Source organism: Nipponia nippon, unplaced genomic scaffold (assembly GCF_047370975.1).
Source record: "Nipponia nippon isolate SJK-2023a ecotype South Korea unplaced genomic scaffold, ASM4737097v1 scaffold_2, whole genome shotgun sequence".
Classification (NCBI taxonomy): Eukaryota; Metazoa; Chordata; class Aves; order Pelecaniformes; family Threskiornithidae; genus Nipponia; species Nipponia nippon.
Window position 1 is genome coordinate 2,860,463 of NW_028262336.1, and position 19,117 is coordinate 2,879,579.

General features: G+C 45.4%; 1 protein-coding gene across 1 annotated transcript; it reads left to right on the forward strand.

Annotated features, from left to right (window-relative positions):
- The first annotated feature begins 802 nt into the window (after nucleotides 1-802).
- On the forward strand, nucleotides 803-18,198 carry TNFRSF1A (TNF receptor superfamily member 1A). Its single transcript, XM_009460520.2, has 10 exons — nucleotides 803-984; nucleotides 11,193-11,394; nucleotides 11,705-11,833; nucleotides 12,139-12,282; nucleotides 13,915-13,996; nucleotides 14,326-14,393; nucleotides 14,598-14,720; nucleotides 15,077-15,114; nucleotides 15,894-16,053; nucleotides 16,613-18,198. Exons 1-10 carry the CDS (start codon nucleotides 946-948, stop codon nucleotides 16,912-16,914), a joined length of 1,287 nt encoding a protein of 428 aa, XP_009458795.2. The 5' UTR covers nucleotides 803-945; the 3' UTR covers nucleotides 16,915-18,198.
- The last annotated feature ends 919 nt before the right edge of the window (nucleotides 18,199-19,117 follow it).

Sequence of the window (19,117 nt, forward strand, 5' to 3'; positions counted from 1 at the left end):
GGGCATGTTCTTCCAAAACAATGCTTAGTAGCTCAGTTTGATGCCTTTGACTAGTACAGAGGTAATGGCAGAAGATGGGGGGAGCGTTCACTGTCACAAACTGACGGGTGGAAAATAGGTGCCACAGCTGTTTCCCGTCACGGTCCCTCCTGCTCATGCAGTAACAGGCGGCCAATTCCTGTCAGCCTTAGCAGGCAAGGCGTCAAGACCAGGTAACTAACACACGCAGCTGGTTATCTCCAGTGGAAATAGTTCTGAAACAGCACGAGGGCAACTCTTAGCAGGCAACAAGGGGAGTTCTTTACCATTTAGCCACTTATTCCTCACTGTATATATTTTTTAAAAGGCTGTCGTTAAGAGCACACATTAAATGGAGCGGAGCTCATGCAGAGCGTTACACGCACTTCACTGTTACATTGGCACTATCAGTGCAGCCGGTTTGTTGGAGTGCCCAAGCAAACGCGTGTTCAAAATGAAATAGTACAGGATGGGCATATATACTCTAAATATGCTAGTTGGGGCTGATAAATACCTTTCTTTAAGAATTATTTAGGTGCTGACAAGGCAGTTAAGATGCAAAGAGTTATTTTCTTACAACGACGTGGTTAAGTTTCACGTGAAGTTATCATTAAAAGTACGGCCGAAAGGTGAAACGCTCGCGTCAGGAAATGTTAAGCGTACAGCGCCCCTCCTCCGACACCTTTCCCGTGTATTTGCTAGTCGTCGTAGCCCGGCCGTGCACCACCATCTCGGTTTTTACGGACAGCTGCGGGCGGGGCGTGGCGCCGGGCGGCCTCCCGCTCGCCGCCCTCTTTCCTGCCGCCGGGGCCGCTGGCAGGAAGTTGGAGCCGGGGTGGCTTCGCTCCGAGCAGCTCCGGCCCGGGCTGGGGCGGCTTCTGGGACGCGGGGGGACTCTGCCATGGGGACGTAGCGGGCCGCGGAGCCATGCGCGGCCCGGCGCTGCCCTGCGGGTCGCTGGGGACGGTAAGTGACGGCGGGGGCTCGGCCGCTCTCCGCGGGACGGGCACCGCCTCGGCCGGTCCCACAGCGGGCTGTGCCCCCGGAGCTGCAGCGCGGTGCCCGCCGCGGCGTTTTTGGGCCCGAGCTCCCCTCGCCCCTCCTCGCCCCATCGCTCCGGGGCTGCGGACAGCCCGCTTTCTGCTCCCGCTCTCCGGGGGCTTTGTCTTCCCTCACGGCAGCCCCGGGGCGGGGAGCGGGGGACAGCGCCCGGGGAGCCATTTTCTCCTGCGGAGGGCCGAGGTGAGCCGTCGCGGTGGAGGGGGAGGCTGGTGCCGGACCCAGAGGAGCGGCGGCAGGCGGTCGGGAAGCCGAGCCGCCCTTGGCCCGCCGTCACCTGGCCGCCTGCGGTGTAACCGGGCAGCGGCGCTGCGGGGCCTCTGAGGTGAGGCGAGGCCGGCGGGGCTCCCTCCTTCCCTTCCTCCCCCTCCCCTCCCTTCCCCTCCCCGCCCGCCGCTGTGCGCTGGGTTCGCCGCCGTTTCCGGGATTTATCCCTGAGTCAGTGAAAAGGCGGCTGGATCCGCAGGAATGGCGGAGGATTTCCTGGAGCCCGCGGCGCCGCCGTTAACTCGCCAGGCACGGGGCTTATGCCGGAGCCGGGGCCCGCGGGGGGGGGGGGGGCACGGAGCCGCCCCGGGCTGGGCTCCGCTCCCGCCACCGGTGTGCGGGGGTCGGGGCCGGCCGAGCCGCCTCTGGCTCACCCGGCTCCGCTGTGCGGTCGGCCGCAGGTGCCTGCGGTTGTGCCGCCAGGGACGGGATGGGCGCGCTGCTGTTAGCAAAGGGAGGAAAGCTTTGTCGCTCCTCTGCCGGCATTTAAACAAAGATTAGTGGGCTGTACCTACGCCCCAAACCACGGGTTTTGTTTTTAGCGAGTCTGCCTTTGCTGGCAAATCTTCTTTAGCCTTCTTGGGTATCTCAGGTCAAGAGTTCTGAGCTGTTCGTTGTAATTTTGCAGGTGAAAATGTTACTTGTGAAAAAAAAATTTGAGAGTTTTATGAATAACCTGACTGCTAGAGGTGAATGACCATCCAGTATCAGCAGATGTGTGATAAAACTGTGACAGTAGGGGTGATGTCACTTAACATCGTGACATGGCTATAAATTCTGGTATGGAATTTATAAGGTCAAACTGTTTATTCCTAAATACCCGAGCGTCCTAGTAACAAGCACTTGCACCTGACTGCACTGGATTTGTAATGTTGGGTTAGCTGTTAACTTGCTGTCAAAAAGTTGTGATTGCCCAACTAAAAGTCATCTTCTTCCAGAAGCTTTATTCTTCGTGCTTGGAAGCTTTTGGCAACCAGGTAATAGAGTTACAGCTAGCACGGGTAAGACCGCACAACTAAAACTGTAGAGTAGGAGCACTCTACACCTTGATTAACTGTGGATCACTTACCATCTCAGGACCTAGGTAGGATACACCAACTGTTGAGATGACTTGCATGTAGTTTTCAAAGCACTTAGCAAACCTGGAAAAGCATATTTCTGACTTAAGTATAGTGGTGCACATATTTTGCTGTAATTCAGATACTATTTGTGATATTATTCATATTATTGGCAATAAAACGCACAAAAAAATAAGTGGATTCCCCAGATTCATTATATTGTCTTCAGTTAAATAATATGCTGGAGGAAGAGTGTTCTTCAGCAGGATTTCTTTTTCTTGTCATTTCATGTTCTCAATAACACCACACTCACTCATTACAGATAATGTTTATCTTTTCCATAAATTATTTTTTTTCAGTGTTACAATTCTCACTCTGTCGCATGCCCTTCCATCTTCCATTTACTTTCCATATCATCATTTGCCCTCACGGCCTTTCTTACTCCCTTGATGCCCCCCTTCTAGATTTCTGATTCTTTTATGTTTCCTCTGATTCTTCAAAATTTCCTATAGCTTGTTTCCATGTATTTTCTCTTTTTGCGTGTCCTTAATGTTGTTTCTAGGTCTTCTTTGTTTTCCCCACGCGCTCCTGACTTCCACAGTGGAAAACAACGGCAGCTGTCTTCGCTGAGGCCAATGTGTTTTCTGTCTCATTAAAAAAATATATATACATATAACAGCAGTTTCATTTATTAAAGGAAGTTCAGTTTTATGAAGAAAAAGACAAAACAGCCACAAGGGTGCCTCTGGCATTGATTCTTTTTGAAGGTAAAGGGAGGAATTGCAATTTTGAAGTCAGAAGCTATGTTATATAAAAATTGAAAACCAAGCCACCGAGTGCATTGTAAGAAAGAACTGTTGGGCCTACCACCCTGTTTCCAGCAGTGGCCAACAGTCTACCAAGGGTTTCGGAGCAGGGCAAGCGTACAACAATGACAAATAAAAATACTTTCCTGGCTTCCAGTGATCTGTCACTGTACGAATTCCTGAGTTGAAATGGTGTCTTTGTATTTTGGACCCCTGAGTGTGCTTTTTCTTCTGCTGGTGGGTGTGATGATTGCTTTTAGAACGCAGGCACGTTTCTGGCACCCCCAGCACTTTGGCAGGGAGTCCCAAACCTCAGCTACGTGTTGGCTGAAAAAGTACCTCCCTGTATTTGTTTTGAACCTGTCTCCTGCTTGTTTTATGTGATGCCTTTTAGGTCTTGTTTTGGAAGAGATGGAGAACAGCCATCCCAGTTTACCTTCTCTGTGGTATTCATGACTTAGAGCCTGCTACGGTATTCTCTGCTCAGTTGTCTCTTTTACAGACCAGTAGTTTTAATCATTTCCATTACAGCAGCCATTCTGTACCGCTGATAGTCCTTGTTACCTTTCTCTGTATCATATCTGGGTTAATTTATGTTCTCAGGATCGGGGACCAGAACTACAGTCTGGATTCAGTGCTTATGGATTTATACGCTGGCATAATAACACTTTCTGTTTTGTTTTCAAATCTTTTCCTAATAATTCATAGCATTTGATTGCATTTCTGATTGCTTTGTCCAAGCAGGTTCATTCCACTTTTTATCTGCTAATTCATCTAATTTTAATTTCTATTTTTTGATGACCGTCCACTTCTACCCAAATGGAAGGTGTTGATATCTGGGTCTGGGCGAATTTCAATTATGTGGTAATTTAAGTTCTCACAAGTAATCAGTATTATCAGTTTGGATGCCTTTCCCTTACTTTTTATTAAGTAATCCTTTTTCTGCATTAGCAGTATTATTTGGGGTAAAACTAATTTTGTCATTTAGCTCCTTCTTATCAATTTTCTATAGTCATCACAAAGAGGCTTCGTTTTTATTTGGGGCAGATGTCTTGTGTTCTCATCCAGAGTCTTATCCTCATCGCTGGATAACCTTTAACCCTTGGTAACATAGATCTTTCTGTTGTGGTCTTGGGAACCTGGCAGTAGAAAGCACATCGCTACAGAAAGCAGTATTGCTACATTTCTCTATTAAAACAAACAGGAGTATATCAGGTCAAATGAATAGGACTCAGCACGTGACAATTACCCGACTCAAAAAATTCACCTAGCGAGTCGCTGACAAGGGGCGTGAGGACGGCCGCAGCACAGCGCGAGCAGGGGCCGAGGGCTTGCGCCCAGCTGAAAATCAGCTCGGGATTGAAGGGGAAGGCCCCTGCTGAGCCTTCCCGCGACGCTTGCTCCGACGACGCTCTGATGCGAGGCTGTACAGCTGCACCGTCCCAGTCAGCCCAGAACGCAGGCGGGTGAACTACGGGGGTGTCGCGTGTCTGTGACTCGGGACTCTGACATAGCGTTCACCACAGTGTGCTCTATGGAAAAAGTAAAAAGTTATTTTCTTACAGTTGTGATCACCTGCTGAATTTTTCACTCTTTTCTTTATCTCTGCTAATATGAAATAACAACTTCTAACTTTATATACTGTGTATTATATACACATATTTTATGGCGTGAAGTGCATGATCTTTATAGATAAATCAGTTGTTTGTTTTCCTGAAATTAAGATTTCTAAGGCCTTTCTTCATTGTGTGAAAGCTGTTACCAGTCTCCTGGTTTGATACAAGGCCTAAAATACAGTATTTCCTCCATCTGATCTTCATAAAATGGAGGATTATTTATAATAATAGCTAGTGTATCCTTCTTTTGACCTTTCCAGGTTTTAGTGAGCAATGAGAAAAGCTTCCTGTAAATGTTGCTTTAATATACACTTCTTGGTGTGTAAAGCAGAAGTTCTGGTTTCCCATGCATCTTTGTATAGCAAACTACAAAAAATGCAAACCTCAAAGAGCTTTTGGAAATAGCAGAAGCAGTCAAAGAATATAAGGATAATCTTGCACCCCGATTTCTTTGGTAGCTCATTATTCTGAGCAGGATCTCTGTTTTCTTCCAAACTTTCAAGCTGGTTAATTTTTTTTATGACTCATCAAAAAGGCTTACAGATGACTGACACGTAGATTACTTGTGCATTGGTATGTGTCATGTTGAACTCTTAAGCAAAAGGGAGTTTCTATTAAGAAATGTTTGAGAAATTCTAATGACTTGTGATGCTTTTTATTTGCAGGTAGTTATTTAGTTTAAAAACGAAATTTGCAAAAGGGAAGTCTTTTGAGAGAAGCAGTTGAATAAGGTGTTGGTGGGGAAATGCTTTATTACATGATGAATATGTTAGGTGTGTACAAAAAAAAGGAGTAAGCCTCCTAATCTCTGGATTTTAACAGCACATCTGGATTTACAAAATTGTTTTATTTTGAAATTTTCAGCTTTATGCTGTTGTGTTAAGGAGATTTAAACTCTGGAAATTATTAATTTGGAACTATTTTAAACATTTAGCCTAGTGATGGGCAGTACTATTTGAATTGTTTGGAATACTAATACCCGAGCATCTGCTGCAGCAAGTATTGCGTTCCTGTTAGTTCACGTGAACAGGCGTGGGGTCTCAAGGTGCTGGGTGTGGGGGCGGGAGTCGCTTCCCGCCTGTCTAATCCCCCCCTTCCCACTCAATTTGCTTTCTGTGACCGGCCTTGGTCCACTCCAGACACTTGTAGGCATCCGCTGGCTTTCTAAGAGAGGGGAATCTTGCTGCCAACACAACCCTCTCCATCCTCCCTTTCCCATCATACTGTCATACCTGTGTGTCACTGTCCCTGCTCCCTCCGCCCTTCTCCCTGCGAGGAGCCTTGCAGGTAGCAGCAGGGCCACAGCTCTGCACAGGGAGGGCAGAGCGCGTGATACAGAGCTGTGGCATCCATGCTGAGTAATTTGGTGTGTCCTAGCCTTGTGGACTTTGGCAGGTGATAACACGGTAGCCCTGCTACTGTTACCGATAAGTGGAAAATAATTCACTCTCTAAAACTTAATTTTGGAGTTTTAGAAAGCAGGCATTTTTTATTGCGGTGCTGGGCAGCACTGGGGATAATTCCACAATAAGTGCTCCAACGGCTTGATAAACTTTCAGTAATTATATCCTATGAAAATATACATATTCATAGGATTTCCGAGAATTCGTCTACATAAACATGAGATTTCCTGGAACTTGTTAACATATGTAAATGTCCAGTCCGCATGCACAGTCATCTTCTGTGGTGGTCTTTGGGGGTCTTCAGATGAAGGCTCGTAGTCGTCTTCACTGTGTTCGCTGACTGACCTTTACTTCTGCGCAGACTCAGTTATGGGATCACGTATGCGATGTCCTTCAAGGTCGGTTTGTTCTGGTCTAATGGTCCTCTTGCAACTTCCTTACTTTATGGTTCCGTGCATCTGCTCTCCCAAGGCTGAGCTGTCTAAAGGGGGAGTATTCAGGAGCTTCTTATCTTACAAGTGTCCTAACTATTCACAAAGATTTACTTTTGTTTGGCTACATCTGTTGTATAATGATTCTCACGACGTTAAATTGATAGTTTCTATCTATCAGGTATCAATACGCTGCACTTCCCTGCGCTGTCCCTCTGTTTCAGATACTGTGCCTTCTTTCTCTTTGCCCTGAGAACAGTGCTCTCAAATGTTCCTTCTTATTTCCACCACCCCGGCAATCCTTCTTGCATCTTGCTTTGTTCTTCACTTTTATCTTTGCCATTCCTTTCTTTCTTTACCTTACTGTGCAGAGATGTCACCTCCCTTGCAGTTCTCTGTGCGTGGTCTGATGAGGCAGAAGCAGCAGCCAAGGGTGTGAATTGTAGTGGAGGCAGTAATTGAAGAATATTTGAGGTTGAAGATGGTGCAGGGGCTCCTAGCTCCTGTCTCAGCTGCCAAAACTTTGCATAGAAGAGCTTTTGGGCTTGTGCAGTGGTTTGTTTTGGGTTTTTTTTTGGTTTTCATCTGCCATATTTTGTTTATTTCTGCAGCAGTTTCAGAAATAAAACCTAGAGTTTCTGATGACTTTTTTTTCCTGGGAAGTCCCCGCTCACTAAAAACATGAATCACCGGTGTGCATGATGTGGTTTGGTGGTTTGAATTATCATTCGGCTCAGGTAATAACACGCTGTCCACTTTTCTGTGCAGCATTGGTTAGTGGGTACTTGCTCTTTCTTCTGGCGAGTGGAATCGGAGCATGTTGTAAATCTAATGATGGAAAATCACCTTGTTTCAGTTGTAGAAGACCCCTAAACTTTGCCTCGGTGAGCTGTTACCAATAACTTGAGGCTTCAGTGCTTGGTAAATGGGGCTACATCTGGCTGGCAACTGGTCACCAGTGGTGTTCCTCAGGGCTCAATTCTAGGACCAGTTCTGTTCAGTATATTCATCAACGATCTGGATGCAGGAGTTGAATGCACCATTCGCAAGTTTGCTGATGATACCGAACTGGGGGGTGCTCTTGACTCCCTTGAGGGTCAAGAGGCCTCGCAGAGGGCTCTAAATAGATTGGAGCATTGGGCAATGATTACTGGGATGAAATTTAACAAGTCCAAATGCTGGATTCTGCACCTGGGATGGAGTAACACCAAGCACAAGCATAAATGAGGAGAGGAGTGGCTGGGGAGCAGCGCTGCAGAAAGGGATCTGGGGGTGCTGGCTGACAGCAGGCTCAGTATGAGTCAGCAGGGTGTCCTGGCAGCCAAGAGGGCAAACCGCATCCTGGGCTGCATCAACCACAGCGTAACCAGCCGGTCAAAAGAGGTGATTATCTTGCTGTATTCAGCGTTGGTGCAGCCTCAGCTCAAGTGCTGTGTGCAGTTCTGGGCCCCACCGTTTAAGAAGGATGTGAAGGTCCTTGAATGCCTCCAGAGGAGGGCAACAAAGCTGGTGAAAGGGCTGGAAGTCATGTCCTGTGAGGAGCGGCTAAGGACTTTGGGCTTGTCTGGTTTGGAGAAGAGGAGGCTGAAGGGCGACCTCGTAGCTCTCTACAGCTTCTTGAGGAAGGGGACGTGGAGAGGGAGGTGCTGAGCTCTTCTCCCTGGGATCCAGTGCCAGGACTCATGGGAATGGTTCAAAGCTGTGCTGGGGAGGTTCAGGCTTGGTGTTAGGAAGCATTTCTTTAGCAAGAGGGTGGTCAAACACTGGAACAGGCTTCCTAGAGAGGTGGTCGATGCCCCAAGCCTGTCAGTGTTTAAGAGGCATTTCTACAATGTCCTTAATAACATGCTTTAACTTATCCAGGCCTGAATTAGTCAGGCATTTGGACTAGATGATCGTTGTAGGTCCCTTTGAACTGAAATAGTCTATTCTGTTCTAATTTCATGTATTTCTTGAATTTTATGAAGTCTCTCATTGGTATAAATCAGTATACTGCTGAATGGCTTGGGGAGCTGCTTAAGATGGTGGTGTTTTTTTTTTCCTCCACGTGAATGATTTTTCTGGAAGGCCAAGTCACTGGTTTGTGAGTCACTTGTGGTCTGTGACTCTCTGTTCCTCAGATTTTCATCAGTAATAACATGTTAACTCTGGTTTGATTATACTTATAGACACACTTTCACTTAATCTGAAAAATTGAAAACACCTTTCCTGTTTTCTTTTGGTTTTGAAGGTGTATTCTTCTAAATGTTTTTGGCTTGATCTTTGATGCTTTCCCCTGTTGTTTCTGTTGCTGACTTGTCTGACTTACCGGCTGGCTGTATATATTCCCGTGTCAGGGGATTAATCATTGGTAAGAGAATCAGGACTTATTATTGTTGCTGCCAGACCATCTGTGAATGATCTTTTACCCGTTTTCCTGCAAGCAATCAATCTTGTAAAAGACTATCAGCTGCTGAAATGAGTTTTATTTCTTACTGAGTTGTAGGAGTGCTTGTGTTTATCCTGTGGTCAGCTAATTAAGTCTGAAATGATAGTTATTTAAATACGTGGTTCTTTTTTTCCTGTTCACCATTTTAGCATTTGATCTATTGAATATGTCTTTGTATGACAGAGCTGTCTGAAAAACGGGGTTTTTGCTTTGTCAGAGTTGCAAAGTCCTATCCTTCTTGAGGTTTTAAGTTGCTTTCATGTCTGTACCTTTCTCTCCCAAGGCTTTAATTTTGAGAGAGAAATAGGACAGCATGGGGCTGTCATAGCCATCTCATTTTGCGTATCCTTTCTTAAGCTTGCAACCACAAAATTGGTATCAGCATTGTGGTTTACCCTTATTGGTTTACTTTGCTTTTGCTATAACTCTCCTAGCTGAAAAAGCAAAAAGAAACGGAACTCTGAAGCTGTGCCTGTACAGCTAGGCATCTTACCACTTTCAAAAAAGCAAGCTGTGAAAACATTACAATGTAGGGAAGTTAGTGTAGTAAAACTCATTGTGGGATTGTATGGATGGGGTGGGGTGGTATTTATTTGCAAAAAAGAGAGTCGCTTTTCATGCGTTCACACGCTCTGATGCATAGATTACGTTGGCACACGGTCTCCGCGACGTACTCGGAAGCACCAACACGTGTATGTCCAGATGGTGTGGCCAGCATCGCTTGTGTGCCACACAGACGACAAGGGACAATGGCTGTCAAGTCTTCATTGCGCTGCTGGGGTTCTTCATGGGACTACAAACTATCTTTTGGACAACTCCATCATACCATTTGGGAGTCATCAGCTGGTATGGGATGGGCTTTGCCATAGAAACTTACTGACTTCAGGCTTCATACATCTTGGGCCAAGTCGTTTCCCGGTTTGGGGTGGTTTTTCTTTTTCCTTAACCTTTTTGTTATTGTATGTTTTTTCCTTGCCTGAATGTTTGAAATACATGCCTAGGGTCTGTCTTTCTGTTGGGCCAACAGGCAAATGAATCGCGTTTGTGGTATGCTGCAATCTCGTTACTATCCTCCCGGTGCAGGGTCTTTTGCTGATGAGTCATCTATGCTGTGGTCTTACCAGAGTGTAGACCTTTTGGCCATGATGTAAACAGCACATTTCTCAATTTCGCTGCTGGGAATAGTGTCCTGAAAACAATGTCCAGGGAATGGTGTCCTTCGTTATCGGTACAGGCTGTTCTTTTAACCCTTTGTTCTGCTGTTCCTTTCTGTGTGTGTGTGTGTGTATACACACTCACACTTTCTTACAGTCATACTGCAGTCATGCTAATCTTAATATTTCTGTTAAAATTCTTGACGACGGTCATCTTCAAAATGAAAAATAGCAAGTAAATCTTAAAAGAACTAAAAAAAAAAAAGAAGAAAGTGCACATTTTTGTGGCAGACTGTTCAGACAATGTTAACAGCTGCAGTTTAAAAGGAAGAGTGTACGTTTGGCGGGGGAGAAGTTGAAAACCTAACTTTCCCACATTTCTAGGGTTGGCTTGCTTAGGAGTAGTTTTGGAAGTTTTTCTGTACTTCGCATGCAGTGAGATCCTCCTCTGCCTTCGTATTCCAAACTTCCCATCCGGTTTATTTATTCAGTAGAACTGCAAGTACTGGATGCATTCTTCTCTCCGGAACTGTTTTTAGATGGGCAGTCTTACTGCCTTCCTTAATAAAAACATTCCTTTGCTTTTGAGTAACTTTCTTGCAAGCTGCAGCATTTTCAAGGCATTCCATCTATAAATTGCACGCCACAAAAAGTATTTGCTTTATATACAACCCGTTTGTCATAGAGACTATTGCCATTGTGTGGCATATTAATAACACAGATGACAGGCATGGGTTTGTTGGTTTGTTTTGTTTTGTAAATAATCTCCCCACACGCTTTTGCCAGTGGAGGCTCCTGATATCAGAATTGGTCAAGTCAATTGAACTCACTGTTATAAAAAGATTTAATTAAAAGTGCTGAAGTCAGCTGCGCAGTCTGCCAGGGGTTATGATGTTTTCTCACCTTGATGTTCTCCCTCTTTCCTTGCCTCTCTCTCCCTCTGTATTTACAGGTTATCCTAACATTTGTCTGTGTGCTGACGAAGGAATCTGTAGAAATTGCTCCAGTACCATACACACTGCAAGTCCATCAGGTAGCTTTGGATGGAAGAGACCCCTCTAACCCCTTGAGGAGAGAAAAGAGGCAGGTGCAGTGTCCACTAGGACAATACCTACATCCCAGAGAGACCCACTGCTGCATGAGGTGCCATGCAGGTATGTAAAATAAGTACAGTAATAGTGACCTTCACCTTAGACGCATCTCCCTGTCCTGCACTCTCAAACTGTCTCTGTCCTACAGCTATATGAGTGGTCCCTTTCCTTAGTACCTATCCCTACCCAGACAAATTCTTATTCCTTGTCTCTTCTTTTGGGCTGTCAGTGCCCTTCACAATGGCAAGAGGAAGCATACTCAATCCTTACGCCATCAACTCCAGGGTTTCTCTGAGGAATCGATGACTCCCATCCTCCCTACAACACCGCGTTTGCCTTCCTGTCAGAGCTCTGTTAAGTGATATTCTTGCAGGTACCTACAAGGAAAAAGACTGTGATCGGCCTGACCAGGCACCTGTCTGTCTTCCGTGTGCTAACGGCACATTCACAGCTGTTGATAACACCATGTCTAAATGCTTCCAGTGTACACATTGCCGCGCAGGTGAGTTATCTCCACGACCTGAGGAAAATGGGTGCTAGTGGCAGGTGGGGTGCTGGAGGGGAAGACAAGGTGAGCGAGGAAGCTTGGAACAGTAAGCAATTGAATGGGCAGAAGGACGATGTATGGGAAAGGATTGGGGACAGCAGGAATAAGGGTTACCAAATTACTACAGTCTGGGATACAGTTTGCAGGCCTTTTTAGCCTTTCTCTGCGAAAATTAGGGGATAACAATACCTGTCATCATAACAGTGCTCTCAGCTGAAGGTGAGGGAAGAGGTTAGAATAATTGCTTTTCCTTTCCTCAGAATTTCAGCAGATAGTAGAGACCCCCTGCACCCCAAAGCAAGATACTGTATGCGGCTGTCGGAAGAATCAATATCAGATTGGCTTGTCTGATCTCTTCCAGTGTAGGAACTGCAGCTCGTGTGTCAATGGGATTATTGCCAACTGTGAGTATGGCATGGATATGGCTCCAGTACAGACATATTGTACTAGGGTAGACATTAGCAGCCCTCTGTTCACTTTCTGATATGCTGCAGTGCCTTGCCCTAAAGTGATTGTAGTTTTGGAACAACTCTTGGTTTTGCCTTCCCCCTTTCCCCAGAAAGACTGCCATTTTTTGCCTGCCTTGGCATCAATTCCTGTTTTCTATCACAGTTTCTACCTTCCTTTTGTCCTTGAATGGTTTCTCATTTTTGGCTGTTGTGAGGAGATATTTTCTGCTTAATTTTGGTACATCTGCCTTGCATGTACTGAAGCAACGTCTTTATGCTCTGGAGCAGATTTCCCTCTTACCTTCCTTTTTTGTCTTTGTATGGATGTTTCTCCTGATGCTCATTGCATTTCCCTCACCAGTTGCTGGAAGCACTTTGAGTACAATGGCTGAAAATACCGCTGGTCCCAGTGCCCAGCTGAACTGCTTGTCAGTCAGTTGCTGAAGCACCACAGTGTACTGTGCAGCGTTTTAAACTAAAGAGCTGCTCAGGTAATGCTGAATTGTACCCGGTGGCATTGGGTGTGGCCTAGGGATGGTGAAGGTGTCTGGGAGAAGTACCCATGTTAGCTGTCCCAAGCTGCCTCATCTCCAGTCAGGAATCAAGAGATCTTAACCAAATACTGCTTGCCACCCTCCACTTTGTGCTGTAGTCTAGTTCTGTTCATGTCCCTTAAATGTTCTTACCTTGTTGTCCTAAAGCTATCCCCTGTTCTTTGCAAATTCTGCTTCTCCTGATCCCTTTCCTGTCTCTTACCCTGCCTAGCATGAGGTTTGCTGTCTCACTGGTGAATGCGTTCCCTCTGGTGCTCGGTAGCCTTTCTCTGTCACAGTTTCCATGCTTGCTTATACCTATCCTCAAGGGTCATCATCGTACGCTGCCCTTGAGCAATTTCCTTCCCTCTTGGCTGATATAGAACTGGTTTAGTCCTGTCCCTCGCTTGCCACAGAATGCCTGCTGTTTGTTCTAATACCTTTTTCCCTCCCCTCATGCAACTTTATGACCTTCCATCGCTGTTCTTGTCTGCTGCTCACCACACCTGGTTTACTCAGTCTCCGTACTGTGACTTGCTTAGAAGCAAGAGCTCTTTGGTTTCTTACCCCTTCCATTCACAGCGTAGCAGATCACAAGAGTGGATGTGTGTCCCATGGCTTGAAGTGATTTCTCCCTGCCCTGAACTGACTTCCTCACCAGTCCCAGCTGCCCAGGGACCACTTCCCCCTCCTCTTTGCCTGACTGGTGTGATTTCCCCTTCCTGTCACGCTTGAACTTGAGTGACTTTCCCTGCTTTTGCACTGCAACTGTCATTATCCATTAGACCAATTTCAGCTGCACTGTAATTTTAGTCCCTTTCCAAGCCTCTACAGAGGTCTTTGACCTACCAAGACAGTGGTACCCTTATTTTTTATTATTTTTATCCTCCCCCTACCCTGTCCTCAAACATAGAGTGAATCGTCTTTTTCTTCTTCAGTAGCAGCTCTCCAGGCTCAAAGAGGGATAATCTCCCACCCATCTCAGAGTAGATTTTTCTCCTTTTGTTTTCTCCTCTGTCCAGGTTATGGCAACCGTTTCTTCTTTTCTCTACAGGTTCAAAGAACAGAGACACAATTTGCAGGTGTAAGCCACGATTCTTCCTGACACTTAGTAATGTTTGCAAGCCTTGCAACAGGTGAGCTTTTTTTCTCTCTGTATGCCCCTCCACTGAGTAGGAGAGACAGCAGACACAAGCCCCATAGGGGAAGGAAATTTTTCTCAAGGCTCAGTCCATCTTGACATAACTTTGCAACATTCTGCCTTTCTGGGGCATCTGGGTCTTCCCCTCTGCCACCCCCGGTCTTCTCTGTGTGTAGGCATCAGCCCACTAAGAACCCAAAGTCACTAGCCACACTGCATTGCTGTGCTTTGCAGTCTTCTCTTGACTTGTCTGTTACTTAGGATTGTTGCAAATGGCTAGTGTTTCATTTAATGCATGCTCACCTCTCTGATTTGCTCTTTCAGCTGCATTGGAGAAGAATGCCTGCAGTGTCATAGCCCAGTGACTACCTCACCGACTTCATCTGGGCTGAGTGAGTACTGAGGGACAGTGGAATCTTTTCAGTGTAGGCTTTTGTTGTGTTAATGCCTTTTGTCCAGTGTTATTTTCTGCGCTCTCTCAAACCATTTTGCTTTTTGTCCCTACCATTTGCATGTGTTCGTTTGCTGTTCTTCCTCTAGCACTTACCTCTTCCTTTCTCAGTCACTCGCTCATTTGCCCTCTTCCTTTTGTCCAGATGGGAGCCTTGTCCTTGGCATCATTGTTGCAATATTTGGAGTTATCTCTGTCCTCTACGTTGTAAATAAAGTAGTGAAGCTGGTCCAGGAAAATGCGATAGCATCATCTTTCCACTCCTGTGGTGAGTACAGTAGCATATGCAGCAATATTAATTGGGATAGACATCGTTCTTTGTGTGTTTGTGTATGTGCACACGTGTGAGGGGAAAAAGTGGGATCCCATTACTCTGCTGCAAGGTCAGAGGAACATGAGAACTTGACAGCTAAGCTTTTGGTGCAGATCTTACAACTCTGCATCCATGCCCATAGCTGTGACTGGAAGTGCATGTGAGCTCATTGCCGGGAGATGTGTGTTTTGCTGTAAAACCTTTTGAGGGCAGGATTGTGAATAGCTGCTTTCCTGTTTTCTTTGGGAAGAGAGGAAGTGAAAATAATTTCTGCTTTCTCTTTTCTTTTTTTTTTTTTTTTTTCTTTAAAGTTTCTTTGCTGGAGACAACCAAGGAGCCAGTATCTGAGGTGAGCAAGATGAGGAGTATAAGAGCTTTCCTTCTACTTTCAACTATGCTAGCCTGGGATCCAGAGTAACATTTTTCCCCATGGGCTGTTTTCAGGCCTTGTATTTTCAAACGAGCTGAGTAATAGGGCTGTTTAATTCAGAAGTCTTTTCCTGTAGAGGGTGGAGCCATTAACATTTTACTTCCCCTCTTCTAGAGGATGCTTTTCAAACTCCTGGCTTTTTGCTTCTTTCTTTCTGGACACATTTTTTTTTTTTTTTCCAGATAGCTGGTCCTTAATCCCTTTTTCTTCCTATGTACCCTAAGCTTAAAGGATTTAACTAATTTTACTTCACTTCAGATCTTGACCCCACAAGCCTCTCAGTGCTGCTTCACAGTGTTCTCTCAGGTCCAGTGTTGTTCTGCAATTAAGAGGGCCCAACAATAGTTGAGGTGGGGTTTCCACAGCCTTACAGAGAAGGCTGATGGGAAGGGTGGCATGTGGAACTTCTAGAATGGCAGTGATTTCGGGTCTCATCCTTACTTGATTTTGCAAAGAAATATTTTTTCCAGACTACTGTTTTTTGATGCCAAAAGAGAGTTAAACTCCTTGGGTTCCGCTGGAAAGAAATGTTTGGTGCCTTCTGCTCAAACAGGGCATATAGGAAGAATTAAAACCTCACTACCTGCTCCCCACCTATCTTGGATAAATTTTAGTATATAAAGCTAGTGGTTCCTTGCAGGAGACAGGTGTATTGTGCTGCTGTGGGTGATTCTGGACTAAGAAAATGTGTCTTTCAGGTTGAGGTAAAAAGAGGTGAAATTTCCATCCTTCTTCCCGAGTCTCAGAAGGAAACAGAATTGTCAGTGAAAGAAACACCACCACCTGCACCTCTGCTGCAGAGTTCACATGAGTTACCAGACTGTGTCAGACCTGCCAGAAAGACACAGCTTCCAGACAGTAAGTGAAACTGCCCCATCCTGCCCTCCTTCCCCAGGCAAACGAGAACCTGATGACGCAGGTGCGGCTAGGAGGATGTTGGACAGACTCTACCTGGCGTACATGACCTGTGTGTATACTTCATGCGTGGCACAGTACAAAGGCAGAAGCATGCCCAGAGCCTGCGAATGCTAAACATTTACGCAAGGCCTTTCTGTTGTCCCTTTTCCGTACCAGCAAAATGGATTGTCATATGTGGTGATGTGCTGTCAGTCTTCATGCCTCTGGGATGCTGACCCGGAGCATTCCTTTGGCAGGAATGTGTGGCAGCAAGGCCCTAAGCATTGTGCGTTCAGCTCTGCTCATAACCTTACACAAGAGCATATGGAAGCATTCCCATTGCTTTTTGAGGGATAAGAGCAAGTCTGGACATCACACGAGTCTGTGTGCTACTCTGTAGAAGACCTGAACAGGAGGGGGCAATGCACGATCCTAAGGCACCATCCAGTGCTGGATTATTCACGTTCTCCTTGAGGCTGTAGAATCCTGGTTCTCATGCTTATTTCTTCTCTTTTCACAGACCCTGCTATTCTCTACACCGTGGTGGATCACGTACCGCCATCTCGGTGGAAAGAGTTTGTGAGGCGTCTGGGTCTGAGTGACTATGATCTAGAGCGAATTGAGATGGAGCATCGGCGTTTACGAGATGCCCAGTATGAAATGCTTAGACTGTGGAAACTGCAGATGGGCCATGCTGCAACTGTGGAGCACATCAGCTGTGTTCTCAACCAGATGGAGCTGAGTGGCTGTAGTGAAGCTATTCAAGAGGCTTTGCTAAACCAGAACTCTCCGCAACCTTGCAGCCTCCACAACCATCTTTAATCTATTTCTGCTTCAGTTGCCCTCGCTATGACTGTTGAGAGAGGATCATAACTCTCTTCCTTTCCTGTCTTCCTTTTCCCATACCTCCCTATCTTTCTAACACTTGTTAACTGGGTTTGTTGGAGCAGCAGCAGATGATGCTGGAGGAAGGCTGAGGTTTGCTTCTCAACCATCATGTAGTTCAGCATCTTTAAACCACAACAAGCCTCTGCAATAACGCCTTTCCCAAGGAGGGAAAGCACCTCATAAAGGAAGTGGTGCGTGGACTCTGACCAAGCTGAAAACAGGAGCTCAGAGTGACTCTACGGACAAGTTGTTGCTGAAACAGGTGCTCCGCCCACCATGTGGTGGGTAAACTTGCAGGGTGACTTGGGTAAGCTGGCTGTTCAGATGGTAAAGTACTTGCTCACTTTTTGCAGATCTATTTTTCTGCAAGATCAGACAGTTGAACTGGCTCACATTGCAGCCCTTTGATTGCTACATCTGACTTAAGGGAAGTGGTGAGAGGACAACATGCCTGTTTCTGGGAGCAGGAGAGGATTGCCCTCTTTCGGTATCAACTAGTTATCGCTGTGGCAAAAGAGTCGTGGAGATTCAGAACCAGCGGCTCTGTGAGAAAAAGGAGGATGTTATCCTTTTCACATGCCCATTTCCCTCTGGTTCAAGAGGAATTAAGGATTCGGAGACATCAGATGAGAGTGTTGGTGCTTTTTTCTTAAGTTTTTTTTTCTGTACCTAGAAACCATGTAAGATAGCATTAACAAAATACCTGCCCGTGTGTTTGTCCAAGTGCAGAGGGGAAAGGGATGCATGCATCTGTCTGAGTGAGAAGGTACCTACGTACCTAGTAGCGTGAGCACCTCTGCAAATCTGTGCTTGCACACAGGTTGGTAGGCTTGTGTCTACCTGCTTATCTGTCTCTGAACAATTCACTGAATCTGATCTAACTGCAAATGGGACTGTGTATGTGTACATATATATATATATATATATTTTTAGCAACTGTTGAATAACTTCACACTACTTCCTGAACTGCATTCTGTGATTGCTATTTGGGTGTGAGAGCCATTCTGTACCATCTCCAGGCTCTCACCATCGCTTTCTCACGGGTAGTACCCCGGGTGAAGCAGAAATAGCAAAAATCAATTAGCCTGCATCAGGTGCAGGTTGCGCGCACATCTGTAACATGGATATTTTTTTTTTTTTAGTCTCTCATCCCTTCATCAGGGAGAAACTTCCTATTGTAAATACACTAAATGCTCTGAATTAAAATTCATATTTTTATCTCTGCCTCTGTTCTGGCTTTGTCCATATCAGCTTCTCTTCTGTAGCTATGGGTGAGGGTAGAAAAGGGGGAATAGCTTCCAGAAGTGGCAAGAATGGGCTGCAAGAGCGGGTGGGTTGACTCTTTTGTTTTTTTTAAAAAAAAAAAAAAAAAAAAGTTTTATGAACTTTTGTATCTAAAGGTTAGCTGCCCTCAAGTCACAGGAAGCTGGCTGAGGGCAGGAAGTAGGACTGAAATTAAATTCGGTTGCAGGTCTTCTCAGATACTCAAGTGTCAGAGGGGATGCTAGCGTATTTAAAGTGAATTTTTAAACAACATGCAATAAGTCATTTTGATTTGTATTTGGCTTTTTAAAGAGGAAAACATCTTTAAATAAAAGAATAATAGATTAATACTAATCCTTTTGTCTGAGGAACCACAGCACCGTGTTAAGGCCGTGAGGACCATTCCTACTCTACTGATGAGAAAACTTGGAAGTGAAGAGAGTCCAAGTTCACAACCGTGAGCACAAAGCCAGGAGCTGAAGTCAGGTTTAATTCCCAGTTTGAGGCTTTGTTTTGCTATGCCTACACACTATTTTAATTGAGGCTGGGTTTTTTGGGTTTTTTGTTGTTTTTTGGGGGTTTTTTTGTTTGGTGTTTTGTTTTGTTTTTTTTAAATTAAAGGAGACAGGACAAAGCTCATTGTAATACCCTTTTGTCTGTCTTTATGCTCAACAAGCACAGCAGCGTGGTAACTACTAGATGTACCTGCTCTAGATGTGAAACTGTGCTTAAAGTGGGGGAATTCTCAGAAATCTTCTCCAGGTACCATATCAAAGCCTTTTTTTTCCTTTTCTTTTTTTCCCCACGTCAAACCACGTAATCCATCGTTCAAAACCCGGGTATTTTGAAGTTGACCGTGCAAGGTAAGCCACAA

Excerpts from the sequence above, each read along its gene's own strand:
- TNFRSF1A (XM_009460520.2), top strand. The coding sequence starts at position 946 with ATGCGCGGCCCGGCGCTGCCCTGCGGGTCGCTGGGGACG. Across the intron at positions 14,394-14,597 it reads ACCGACTTCATCTGGGCTGA|ATGGGAGCCTTGTCCTTGGC; the intron begins GTGAGTACTGAG and ends CCTTTTGTCCAG. Across the intron at positions 14,721-15,076 it reads ATCATCTTTCCACTCCTGTG|TTTCTTTGCTGGAGACAACC; the intron begins GTGAGTACAGTA and ends TTTTCTTTAAAG.